General features: G+C 38.5%; 1 protein-coding gene and 1 long non-coding RNA gene across 4 annotated transcripts in view; one reads left to right on the top strand and one right to left on the bottom strand.

Moving 5' to 3' along the window:
- LOC127509922 (uncharacterized) overlaps positions 1 to 13780 on the bottom strand; it is a 44085-nt gene that overhangs the window by 24322 nt on the left and 5983 nt on the right. For 2 of the 3 annotated variants that reach the window (XM_051889281.1, XM_051889284.1), the window contains 2 exons: positions 13451 to 13741; positions 12238 to 12917 (listed from right to left, as the gene is read on the bottom strand). In XM_051889281.1, the coding sequence (XP_051745241.1) occupies positions 12838 to 12917; positions 13451 to 13741 (371 nt within the window). In that variant the 3' untranslated portion in view covers positions 12238 to 12837. Of the gene's footprint in view, positions 1 to 11049; positions 12918 to 13450; positions 13742 to 13780 lie in introns of those variants that run through there. The other variant, XM_051889282.1, reaches the window with a different exon arrangement.
- On the top strand, positions 7517 to 10381 carry LOC127510083 (uncharacterized). The gene is made up of 2 exons (XR_007929467.1): positions 7517 to 9295; positions 9573 to 10381. It is a non-coding gene; the product is annotated as an uncharacterized LOC127510083 (long non-coding RNA).

Raw genomic sequence — 13780 nt, 5'->3', positions numbered from 1 at the left:
CACCAAAATCGAATCGTATCATCTTCAGACCATGTCGAATTAAAGATTTCGTGTTGATAGACGAAACCGTATTCATATTCCACAGCGAAGAATTACTGTCTTGATGCCCAAATGACTCTTGAGTCTATATCTCTGCAATGCTTTGACATATTGACGCCAAACTTTGCGATGACCACTCTGACCATACTGCATGAATTTGGTCACAGTGCCACCTATTGGTGGAAAGTGATAAACCAGTAAATCTTTAATATTGACTGTATTTGTGATTTTTCAGCTCTTTTGCCTAAAATGATCTTAATAGGTCTTTAATTGCTCACTGTTGCAGTTGGTCTGATGCTCACGGCCGTGATGGCTGGCTTGTTGTGCCGCTTTTGTGCTTGGCCCCGTAAATGCTGCTTGCAGCTTTAATTATTATTATTGTTATAATGTTATAATGTAGGCTATTCACAGAATTTTCTGTAGAATTTAGACTTATACAATACACTGAAATAAAGTCACCACAGACCTTTTTCTGTGAAAACATTCTATAAGATGCTGAGCTGTGTATGTATAGGTGGGTTCATTCAAATAAATGTGAAAAAGGCCACCCATAACTAGTGATGTGAGAAATTAGGCACTTCGAAACTAAATCAACAACCAATTGCTTTGTAAAATGATTCACAAAAGCAGCTCCAATGACATAATGCTTTGGAATTACTGCCATGTATTTTCATTTAAAAATAATGAAATCCAGCACAGAATCTCTGTAACTATGAACTTATATGATTTATAATAAATACAACTTTATCAGTAACTATAAATCTGATTTTGCTTAAGTTATAATTACAACACTGTCCACCCGCTTCGAATGTTATCACTTGATTGAATAGGCGTTATCAGTGGTTATCCAACACGTTCTCACTCCCAACATATGGACGCTTGGTCAGGACCCCTTGGCGTCACATTTTAACGCACTGGGTACCCCCTTGGCGTCATTTTTCAACGAGCAGGACAGTCCGATAGACTTCTATGGAACCCTGAACAGGAGCCTTCGGCGTTGAAATTTGACGTCTTGGGTAAGCACACCGCAGCCCGTTGTCTGCTGTGGATGGGTCGAGACTACAATAAATAAGAATAGGAATAGGCTACAATAAATGATCTATGCCGAGGCTGGTCAAATGGCGGCCCATATCATCTTTATCTGGCCACCCAACTGGTTTTTAATGTTAAGAAATCCCTCGCAGTCTGATATCAAAGTGCCCTCTGAGAAAAAGGGGGAGCGTTCACACACAACAGCATCCAGCGGTGAGTTTAACAACGCTCAACTGCAGGTAGAACAGCATTCAGCGGTGAGTTTAACAACGCTCAACTGCAGGTAGAACAGCATTCAGCGGTGAGTTTAACAACGCTCAACTGCAGGTAGAACAGCATTCAGCGGTGAGTTTAACAACGCTCAACTGCAGGTAGAACAACATTCAGAGGTGAGTTTAACAACGCTCAACTGCAGGTAGAACAACATTCAGAGGTGAGTTTAACAACGCTCAACTGCAGGTAGAACAACATTCAGCGGTGAGTTTAACAACGCTCAACTGCAGGTAGAACAGCATTCAGCGGTGAGTTTAACAACGCTCAACTGCAGGTAGAACAGCATTCAGCGGTGAGTTTAACAACGCTCAACTGCAGGTAGAACAGCATTCAGCGGTGAGTTTAACAACGCTCAACTGCAGGTAGAACAACATTCAGCGGTGAGTTTAACAACGCTCAACTGCAGGTAGAACAACATTCAGCGGTGAGTTTAACAACGCTCAACTGCAGGTAGAACAACATTCAGAGGTAAGTTTAACAACGCTCCACGGTGCGTGCAAGTTAGCAGTTTAAGCGTTTTCTGGTCATAGGGTAAGTGACTAATTAGACGTGATGCATGCTGGATAATGTATTTTTATAGGAGTCTGGTATTGATAAATAAATATGTATATATGCTTGTGTTCGATTAATCAATGTCTTGTTTATTTATTAAAAATCCTCTAAATTAATAACGCTGACGTCATTGTATGGCGCGATCGCGATCCCAAGGTCCATTGCGATTTTCCACTTGGTAAGTAGAAAAGTTAATTAATAGAGATCGAGACTATTCTTAAATTTACACAATAAAAACTGTTGAATCAGGACAAGAAGTTGTGTTTAGAACTTTAGGAAGTTTAAGGTAGCAATTTATTAGGACGGTTAATGATAGAAAAATGAACTTGAATTTAATTAGCTAACTAAATTCAAGTTCATTTTTTTTTTTGCATATAATCGTGAAGGTACAATCATGGGGAATACAAGATTTTCAGTACTGATGTGTTTCCAGTTACCTGTATTACATTAGCTCAAAACTATTAAGCCACTTTAAGCCAACATTATAAATGGTCAGGTAAAAAACAGGGTTGCCAGATTGGTTTGTTTTCCAGCCTAGTAATTGTTTAAAATCCACAAATAATTTTATAATAAACGCCTAAATATTATCTATAATAAACAGTAGAAACAAATTCAACAACAGCATTATTGTGTCTCAGCACAATTTATGTGTATAATTTATGTAATAATGATGTTGTCATAAGTTATTGATTCATGTAATTTTTACAGTGAGTTCTGCTGTGGTTTTGTTTGGAACTATTTTTGTTGGCGAAATAGAGCAAAACGTATTGAACAATATTAACCTTTTGCTTATTGAACTGTATAAAATCAATTTTACATACACTCAAGCCCAATCTGGCAACACAGGTGAAGAGAATACTGGTGTAAAATATTCAATTCTGTTTTTTTGTTTGTTTGTTTGTCTGTTTGTTTTTTTCTTTTTCATCATTAGGTCCCTCAAATTTGCCAGCAAAAATTATCTTTATTCTAACACCACACACACACACACACACACACACACACACACACACACACACACACACACACACACACACAAATAAATAACAAAGGCACTTTTAAGAGCCACGTCCATCTTGTTAACCTGTACTCATCACCTGTACTCTCTGTAGCTCTCTCTCTCTCTCTCTCTCTCTCTCTCTCTCTCTCTCTTTATCTATATTTGTTTTATTTGTCCATCTCTTTGTTGTGAGTCTTTCTGTCTGTTTGTTTTTCTGCCCATCACTATGTCCATGAGTGATTCAGAAATCCAAGAAAATCTAATGGTCTTGGATAACTTGGTTGATCATCAAGAACTGAAGGATGAGCTCCAAAGTCTTGATGACTTTCTTGGTGAGCTGCAAGAAGAGGAGGCGGCAGCAGCACCCGCAAAGACACCTGAGCCAAAGCAACCAAGGGTGCACTGGAGAAAAAGAGACGTGCATGGAAATATTGCAAGGCCGAGATCAAGCAGGGATCAGTCAAAAAAGGGTCAGTATTGTTTTTCATTAAAGATATTTTGAGAAATCACATTGTTTAGGCACTTAAGATTGTACTAAAGGAATTAAGGAAATGAAGGAATACATGCTTAGCTTGATATGTCAGGGAAACAATCAAACCAGAACCAGTCTGAGTTACCATCATACTAAATCGCTTGCAAGTTATTGGTCTTGGGAAGGCTGTGTTTGAAACGACTTGTTCTTCTGAGTGTGTTGTCAATGGCCAGCCAGCTTGTTTCATTTTAATCTGCTTTTATATAAGCATTCCTATATGCTATTATCATCTATATGACACCTTATAGGCAGCTAAACGACAGTAATTGGACTGTCCACATTCGGGTTTGGGAAATAAAAAACTCTCCAGCTGTATGTTAAAGGGATAGTTCACCCAGAATTTAAAATTCTGTCATCATTTATTCACCCTCAAATTGTTCCAAACCTGTATTCATTTCTTTGTTTTGCTAAACACGAAGGAAGATATTTTGATGAATATGGGTAACCAAACAGTTGTGGGACACCGCTGACGTCCTTAGTATGGAGAAATAAATACTATGGAAGTCAATGGGGTCCACTAACTGTTTGGTTACAAACATTCTTCAAAATATCTTCCTTTCAATTCAATTCAATTCACATTTATTTGTATAGCGCTTTTCACGATACATATCGTTTCAAAGCAGCTTTACAGAGAATGCATGTCAACATTACAATTTGGAGAATGCAGTTAGCTAATAATGTAATAATTTAGGCGATTAACATACAATCACTGTTAGCAATGTAATTGGAGGTAGAAGCAAAGAGCTCCTGGAAAAATGAATTACATATTAACAATAATTAGGATTTATAGAATGTGAATGTGCGTGTTGATCCAGATGTTGCATCTTCTGAAGTCATCGCAGGAGTTGGCGCCGTCTCTTCCAAAGTTTTAGTCATCTGAGGTCTTCTTAAGAGGCTGGATCCAAACTGAAACTGATGTACTCTCTAGTCACCTCGGGACGGGCATCCCGAGGTAAAACAGAAAAGCAAATGGAGAATAATTAGCATAGCTGCTGTTCATAACATTAAGCAAAGATAGTCATGTGCAATTGATCTGATATGAGATGGATTATGTGAATGCTTGGCTGAAGAGATGTGTCTTTAATCTAGATTTAAACTGGGTGAGCGAGTCTGAGCCCCGAACATTATCAGGAAGGCTATTCCAGAGTTTAGGAGCCAAATGTGAAAACGCTCTCCCTCCTTTAGAGGACTTAGCTATCCTAGGTACAACCAGAAGTCCAGAGTTTTGTGATCTTAAAGAGCGTGAAGGATTGTAGGGCGATAAAAGGTCGGTTAAGTACACAGGAGCTAAACCACTTAGAGCCTTATAGGTCATTAGCAGTACTTTATAATCGATACGGAACTTAATAGGTAACCAGTGAAGAGATGATAAAATTGGTGTTATATGATCATATTTTCTTGACCTGGTAAGAACTCTAGCAGCTGCATTTTGTACTAATTGTAGCTTGTTTATTGAGGAAGCAGGACAACCAGCTAGTAATGCATTACAGTAATCTAGTCTAGACGTCATGAAAGCATGAACTAACTTTTCTGCATCTGAAACAGATAACATATTCCGTATCTTAGCAATGTTTCTGAGGTGGAAGAAGGCTGTTTTTGTAACATATGAAATATGATTTTCAAAGGACAAGTTGCTGTCTAATATAACACCCAGGTCTTTAACTGTCGAGGATGGAGTAACAGTACATCCTTCTAAATGCAAATTGTAGTCTGAGAGATTCTGTGTACAGGTTTTTGGCCCAATAAGTAATACTTCAGTCTTATCTGAATTTAATAGAAGAAAATTACTAGTCATCCAATGTTTTACTTCTTTAACACACTCTGTCAGATTGGATAATTTAGAGTTATCATCTGGTTGTGTTGAAATATATAATTGAGTATCATCGGCATAGCAGTGGAAACTAATTCCATGTCTTCTTATAATATTACCAAGTGGCAGCATGTATATTGAAAATAGCAGAGGGCCTAACACAGATCCTTGAGGCACTCCATAATTTACTATTGTTATCTTAGATTTTTCCCCGTTTAAATAAACAAAATTGTGACGGTCTGATAGATACGACCTAAACCACCGTAATGCCTGTCCCTGGATACCAGTGTAATTCTGTAGTCGATCTAGGAGTATTTTATGATCTATAGTGTCGAACGCAGCACTGAGATCAAGTAACACTAGTATTGAGATACAGCCTTGGTCAGAAGCTAGAAGTAAGTCATTTGTAATTTTAACGAGCGCAGTTTCTGTGCTATGATGAGACCTGAATCCTGACTGAAATTTTTCATAGATAGCATTTTTTTGCAGGAAGGAGCACAATTGGACCGACACCACTTTTTCTAATATTTTCGATATAAATGGAAGATTTGAAATGGGTCTGTAATTTGCCAATACATTTGGATCTAATTGTGGTTTCTTAATGAGAGGCTTAATAACTGCTAACTTGAACGGTCTTGGAACGTGACCTAGAGATAAAGACGAGTTAATAATATTGAGAAGAGGCTCTTCTGCTACAGGTAACAATTCTTTCAGTAGTTTAGTGGGTATTGGATCTAATAAACATGTTGTTGGTTTAGACGCTGTGATAAGTTTATTTAGCTCTTCCTGTCCTATAGTTGTAAAGCACTGCAACTGTTCTTGAGGGACGATAATTGAGGCTGAATCATAAAACTCTGTCAAGGGTTGTACATTTACAACTGTATTTCTGATGCTTTCGATTTTTTCAGTAAAGAAATTCATAAAGTCATCGCTACTAAACTGTAATGAAATGTTTTGTTCTGGTGATGTCTGTTTATTTGTTAATCTAGCCACTGTACTAAACAAGAACCTTGGATTGTTTTGGTTATTTTCTATGAGTTTGCAGAGATGCTCGGCCCTGGCTGCTTTTAGAGTCTTTCTATAACGGGACGAGCTGTCTTTCCACGCGATTCTAAAGACCTCTAAACGAGTTTGTCTCCATTTGCGTTCTAGATTACGAGTTTCTCTTTTGATAGCGTGAGTAATATTGTTGTACCATGGTACAGTATTTTTCTCTCTAACCTTTTTTAATCTCATTGGTGCAACAGTATCTAATGTACTAGTGAAAGTGGTGCACATACTGCTAGTAATTTTCTCAAGATCATTTGTGTGTTTGGGTACAATGAGCAGGTGAGACAGATCAGGCAGTTTATTTGTGAATTTATCTATAGTTGTCGGAAGAATTGTTCTACCTAGTCGATATCGTGGCGCAATTTGACAAATATCAGCAGTATGCAGTACGCATGTTACAAGGTAATGATCAGTGATATCATCACTTTGCGGTAGAATTTCTATATCAGTAGGATTGATTCCATGTGATATAATTAAATCTAGTGTATGATTAAGACGGTGAGTGGGTCCAGTGACGTTTTGTTTGACCCCAAACGAGTTTAGTAAATCTGTAAACGCAGCCCCTAACGCATCATTTGTATTATCAACATGAATATTAAAATCTCCAACAATCAGCGCTTTATCAACGTTGACCAATAGGTCTGAGAGAAAGTCTGCAAACTCTTTTAGGAAATCAACATAAGGCCCTGGAGGTCTATAAACAGTAGCCAAAGCAAGAGATAGTAGCGACTTTTTATTTATATCTGAGAGTGTAACGTCTAGCACGTGAATTTCAAATGAGTTAAACCTGTAGTTTGTTTTCTGGGTAACGTTAAGAATCTCTCTATAGATTGTTGCAACACCACCGCCACGGCCAACCGGACGGCATTTATTTTTATAACAGTAGCCAGGTGGACAAGACTCATTAAGACCGAAATAATCATTTGGTTTAAGCCATGTTTCAGTAAGGCAAATTACATCAAGACTATTATCTGTGATCATTTCATTTATAATAACCGCCTTAGGTGTCAGCGATCTAATGTTTAGTAGCCCTAGCTTTAGAAATTGTTTTTGTTCGGTAATTTTGCGAATTTCTGGTTTGATCACGATCAGATTTTTTCTAGATCCTTTATTTTTATAGTTGAACCTCACTATTCGGGGAATAGACACAGTTTCTATAGACTGTACTACACTCACATTTCTATCAATTAAGTGGGTAGAACACAGACTGTGATTTGAGGTTTGACTTACTAGTCATACGGTGCGAAGTGTCTTGGTGATGTTCTCCGACAGAAGATCAGCTCCGATTTTGCTGGGGTGCAGGCCATCAGCACGGAAGAGCCTAGGTCGCTCCCAGAAAAGATTCCAATTATTTATAAAGAGCAGCTTCTGTTCAGTACACCAAGACATTAACCATTCATTTAAAGCAAATAATCTACTGAACCTTTCATGTCCACGTCGGTACGTCGGAAGCGGTCCGGACACGATGATCCTCGTCGCGGGCGATGTGGCTCGTACCGTCTCGATCAGACTCCTGAAGTCCTGCTTCAGCACCTCCGTCTGCCGCAGCCTGGTGTCGTTCACCCCCACGTGCAGAACAACAGCTCCGATGCTCTCAGCGCCATTCAGGATCGCTGGAACCTGCGCAGAGACATCGAGGACACGAGCACCAGGAAAACAGTGACTGCGCACCTTACCTTTGGTTGTGGTAGCGTGGACGTGACGGACGATGGAGTCTCCGATGACCACGGCGCCTCGTTCTGCTTCGCGAAGACCTCGAAGACCGGGGGCGGCGGAGGGGGAGAGGTCCTGGTCCGAGGCCTGGCTCGCGCCTTCCGTTGCTGAAGAACCCAAGGTCCCTGGTGTGACGGCGCCGGAGTAAACGAGGGCTGGGATGAACGCGTTCTGGGTTCTCGGGCCCTGTGCAGAGAAGTACACGGCGTAGAGGAAGCAGGAGTGTTAATATCGCGCTGCAAACTTACCGAGGATTGGTGAGCGTCAGCACGGGATGTTTCCAGCGCTGTTCGCCGCTCCCGTAGCTCGGCCTGTTTCTCCAGAAGGGTCCGGATCTGTCGTTCCACGGCCTCCAGCTCCAACTGCACCGCATGCAGCTCGAACGTGTCCTCACCTGCACTCAAAAGTAGAGACACATCCGATACACTCGCCATTAGTATAGATGAACAATAATATTGTGAGTGAGAAGAGTACAAACGCTAGTGTGACCACGCCGCTATTGCTAACGGGCTAAAGCTAGTAGCGAATGTTCGAGAAGTCGGATAAAACTAGCGATATCAAGGCAATCCGAGTGTTTTTTATATAAAATAGTGTCGGGGATGTGTTCCCCCGCCGTAAAAGAGAGAATGGTAGGTTATAAATTTGATTTTAAGAAAAAAACAAGCAATTAGGAATCAACTCGACGGAGCTCTAACTCAAACAGCGCGGCAGCAACAAACAAGAAGTGACGATATGTGGCTTGGAATTAGCCCGCTCACATATCTCACAGCTAGTAGTCGCTATCAGGCAATCCGAGTGTTTTTTATATAAAATAGTGTCAGGGATGTGTTCCCCCGCCGTAAAAGAGAGAATGGTAGGTTATAAATTTGATTTTAAGAAAAAAAACAAGCAATTAGGAATCAACTCGACGGAGCTCTAACTCAAACAGCGCGGCAGCAACAAACAGGAAGTGACGAATGATCATGATTTTTTTTTTTTTTTTTTTTTTTTTTTTTAGTAGTAGTAGAAATAGTAAATTATAATAGTAGTATTTGCACAACTAATTAATTGACCTGGCAAACAACTATCGACCACTAATAAACCTGCTGAAAACCCTGCTGGTTAAGGTAGGTTTTGGAGCTGGTATGCTGGTGTATGGCATAAAACCAGCAGAGGACCAGCATAAACCAGCTCCAAAACCTACCTTAACCAGCATATGCTGTTTTTTTCAGCAGGGAATGCTGTAAAAATGTTTCTCCCCTTAGGACCTAAAGCTTTTCAATGATGTTTGATGACTGAAGACACTTTACAATACATGGTTAGTAATTTGTATAAAAACGGATATAGTTGTTAATGGATAATGAATTACTAATGTCCAAACCAGATGTTCATTAACTCACCTTGAATTCAGCGTGTTTTAACTTAAACCTTTTTTTTTAATCATATTTCAAGTTTTACTTAATTTTGTTGTACATTGTAACAGTCACATTTCCAAATATTTATGACCCACCTTCTGTCAGTCGTACACTACTACCGATCAAATGTTGAAGAACATTGTGCAGTTTTAACTTCCTGTTTGTTTTTGTTTTCTTTAGATGTCTTACAACAAGTGAAGGCTGAAAAAAAGGAGGCCTCAAAGTTTGTATTTGCTGTTTCTGCAAAACTGGCTCCGTTTGTGCTCCTGATCAGCTTCGGGCATTGCTCATGGTGGAAATCCCTGAGTTCGTCAGAGTGTCAATTTAATGAATAAGGACATACTTTTTGCATTAGAAGAGTAGCTTCAATCCTTGAAAAGCTTCAAGTCCTGAGCAGTGAACTGTGGTAGTGTTTCAGTCTGTAGTACTGTGTTTCTGTCTTCATTTCCATGTGTATTTACTTCCATTTATGTTGTCACAGTTTTCCAGGCTCTTTTCCCAATGACTAAAATGCATGTTTGAGCTGTTTTAACTGAAAGTAACTGACATCTTACAATTTGTCTGTGCTATTGTTTTGTCTCAAGATGAATGCCAATAATGTTGTTGTTGTTGTTTTTTAACCCCTTTCACAGACAAGGCTTAAATCTAGTCCCAGACTAAAATGTATGTCTGAGCTGTTTTAACTGAAAACATATCTTAGCCATTGTTTTGTCTTTAGAAAAACCCCAGTAATGATTGTTTTTTCTAAGGCATGTTTATAAAAGCTACTGAAATAATTGAACTAAGGTCTGATCCTGGCTTAGCCTAAGCCCTGTCTGTGAAACCAGGTCTATTTGTTTTTGTCACCATGAAATGCCATTTTTCCAGCCACTTGTTTTTCCTGAATGTGATGTTAATTCCTGTTCAAACAGTGTGTGGTTATAAATGAATACATTTGTATGTAAACTGAAGGAAGTTGTAAATTGTTCATTAAAACCATATTAACTCCAGCCCTTACATTGTCTCTGATTGAAATGAGTAGAAATAGACATTTAACTGGCTTAGAATCTTGCTGTACATAAAGCAAGATTGATTTGATATTGTTTCCATGTTAATTCAATGTTAAATAGGTGATTTAATTAAGGTTGAAAAAACATTGAATTTACAACCATGTTGATCTATTTTTCATCATTGAAATAACATTATTTCAGGGTGCAAACCTGATGAAAAATCAATGTAAAATTCAACGTTGATTCAAGGTTGGTCTTCTATCTGGGAATGGTTATGAGATGGTTACAGGCTTCCTAAATAAAACTAAAAATATTTTTCGAATGTGTTTAAGGGCCTTAAATCACTTGAATCCCATTAATTGCTGCTTGCAGCTTATTTAACATTGTTTCTGAACATTATAACCCTGACATTTATCTGTGTGCTGCACATTTTATGTAGGACAGAATTATCTTACTCAGTATTTTTGTTCTTTTCCAATACAATTTTTTTTCAAAGCAAATTTACTTGGGATGCAGATATAAAACAAAATGAAGTGAGTTTATACAAATATCTGTCAGTGGGTTATGAACACTTCCCTTTGAATGAAGTAGATTTTTCTGAGCACTTCATAAGGCCAGCACAAATTCAACAAGCGTTATTATACCAAATCAAAGAAACTGAATCATCATCATCATCATCATCATCACCAAACTTCATTCATCATCACATGACAACAAAACCTTGAAATAGAGACTTTCTCTTATCTCTGACTTAATGCAGCATAGCTTTCACAAGTTCGCCTGCCCATTCAGTCTGAATGGTTAATGGTAAAACAAACTTGGCTTGCTGTCCTCGAAGGAGGCTCGGCTTAGTTAAACCCTCCTATAACAGTGCTGCATAAAGGGAGAATAAGATAAATAGAGGAGGAGATGGGGAGGAGGAGGGATGCTGGAAGAATTGTCGCTGGGATGACGCAGTGACCGCTGCTTATATACACTCATAATGATGACTGACAGGTGTTGTATTATATCAAGAAAATGCAATTACCCTGCCTCCTTGTTTAGATTTTGGAAGTCTGTTGCTACACATTTGGCCAATGTATTAAACATTAGGCATTGCTTACAATATTATTATTATTATTTTTGTTTGTTTCTAAGAAATGTATTATACTGTATGGCCAGAGATGTACAGTTATTGTTGGATATGTGTGTGTGTGCCTGTCCATGAGAAGGAGGAGCAGAACTGGACTGCAGCACACAGAAGTGTGTGCGGTTCTGTGTGTGTGTGCTCAAGGACACGGAGAACTGTGGTTCTACTCCTAGAACCTTATAAGGACATCAGCCATCTTGGATGAGTTTACTGGAGTTCAAGGACACAAAAGCCAGACAGCTCACACCTGCAAGGCCCTTGAGAACGATCTGGGAAATTTTAGGAAAGTTACAATGTATGTCAGTCAAGAAGATAACCTAACGTCTGCGATAAACAACACGAGTATAAAAGACTGATGAGTTGATTGCCTCTTCGGATACTGATACGTCAGTACCCCCGACTCCTAGAAGCCCAGAGCTGAGGACAAGAAACCCCAAGCTGAAGATGGGAAGCCCAGAGCTGACTACACCTTTGACTCAAAAGAGTGATTACTGTATTTTATACCTTAATGATGAAGTTTTATTTGCCTTTAAATTTTTGTTTATTATAAAAAGAAAAGCTACCAATTAAAAGAAATTTAATTGATTACAAAAGCTGCCTACCTTGGCTTGATTTATAGTGTTTTAAGACTTTGAACAAGAACATACCACAGAGGAGTCTTCTGACCAAATTGTAAGTAATTTTAAATGCTTATAATTTAGGCCAGACTCGACTTACTTTACCTAACCTGAGAGTAATAAATAATAAGGTTAAAGGTGTTACGATCAAAATACACACCGCAAAACACAGGACTGAATGTTTCAGCTCCTCCCGAACCTACGTTGGGAACTACATTACAACATAAGTACTACTAACAGAGAAATAATATAAAATGGGAAGTAACAAGAAATTAATTCTGATATGACAGTGAAAATAAAAACTCTCATAACAAAATACTGACAAAAACACAGCAGTGTTTTAAAGGACAAATTGTTCAGTGTTTGCTTCTTTCTGCACCATCTTGTCTGTCTGGAACTGGTTCAGATGTAGTGAACAATGCAGCTACAGCTATCTCCAGTACTGATTTGGTAATTGTAGCACCCCAGATCATATGAAAGTGTCACACATCCTCAGTGTGGACAGCGAATAGTTAACTTTGACGCTCGAAACTCTCTCTGCTCGTGCCACATCAGATATCGCATATTAACCTGCTGTTAAACATGCTCAAGAATTCATTCAAACTTTTTGCAGCACACGGGTTCATTTTTCAAATGTTGTTGAGCTTGACTGTTGATGATGTCACAGTGATTGACACTGGTGGGCGTGTCCCATCTCATCAAACTGAACATTATTGCTCATTCACTCCATCAGGAACATTTCCACTGATTAGCTGCTTCTCTTCATTCACTTCTTCTTCTTCTGTGGAACCTTAAAGAAAATACAGATAAATCATAAAAATTAAAAAAGTTTTGCTGTATACATTTACGTATAGATGATGTTACAGCTAATCTCAAGAGTTCCCCTAAAAACAGCAAAAAATAAATAGAACAAATCTAATATTTTCTACAATATAAATCACTACAAATGTTTCCCTTGAACCCTTAAAGAAAAATAATACAGTATAGGATACTGAGGCTTCATTCATCTACCTGTTGTCTTAGGAATATACAAAAAGATTTTCAATGGATAAAGTTTTTTTTTCGCTTCTCACAAACTCCTCTGTTCTTCTGTGGCATTTGACTATTTTAGCTATCGACAAACATGTTCCCTGTACGTGAAGTTTTTTTTATGTTATATTGATCAACTGACTGTACATTTGGAAAAATGTTTTCTTAAAACTTGAATAATCAAAACTTAATAATCTGGAATATGCAAAAAGACAGTGCATTCTTGGAACACCAATCAGTTTGCACCTGTTGTGAAAATCTATATGTTATTATAATAAATGACGTTCTACTCACCATTGACAGTCACATTGAATCTTCTGAATGTGGTCTGTTTGCTGTTGATGATCTGTAGTTTAAAATGTCCAGAGTCTGTGATTCCAATGTTTCTGATGGTGAGCGATCCAGTTTCGTTGTCCAGCTCCAGTCTGTCTCTGAAACTCTCACTAATGCTAGTCCTTCCTGAATCAGTTTTAACAACGAGACGGTTTTCAGGTCCAAACGTCCACAGCATTAGATCATTGCTCTGTATTTCAGCATGAGTCTCGAGAATGACAGGATCTCCCATCTTCACTTTCAATGTCCTCACTTCATGTCACAGCAAGAAAAAAAGTAAAATCAAGTGAC

This window comes from Ctenopharyngodon idella, chromosome 3 (genome assembly GCF_019924925.1).
Source record: "Ctenopharyngodon idella isolate HZGC_01 chromosome 3, HZGC01, whole genome shotgun sequence".
NCBI classification, from domain to species: domain Eukaryota; kingdom Metazoa; phylum Chordata; class Actinopteri; order Cypriniformes; family Xenocyprididae; genus Ctenopharyngodon; species Ctenopharyngodon idella.
The sequence above is the reverse complement of the archived record's forward strand: the minus strand, read 5'-3'. Positions and strand labels throughout refer to the sequence as shown.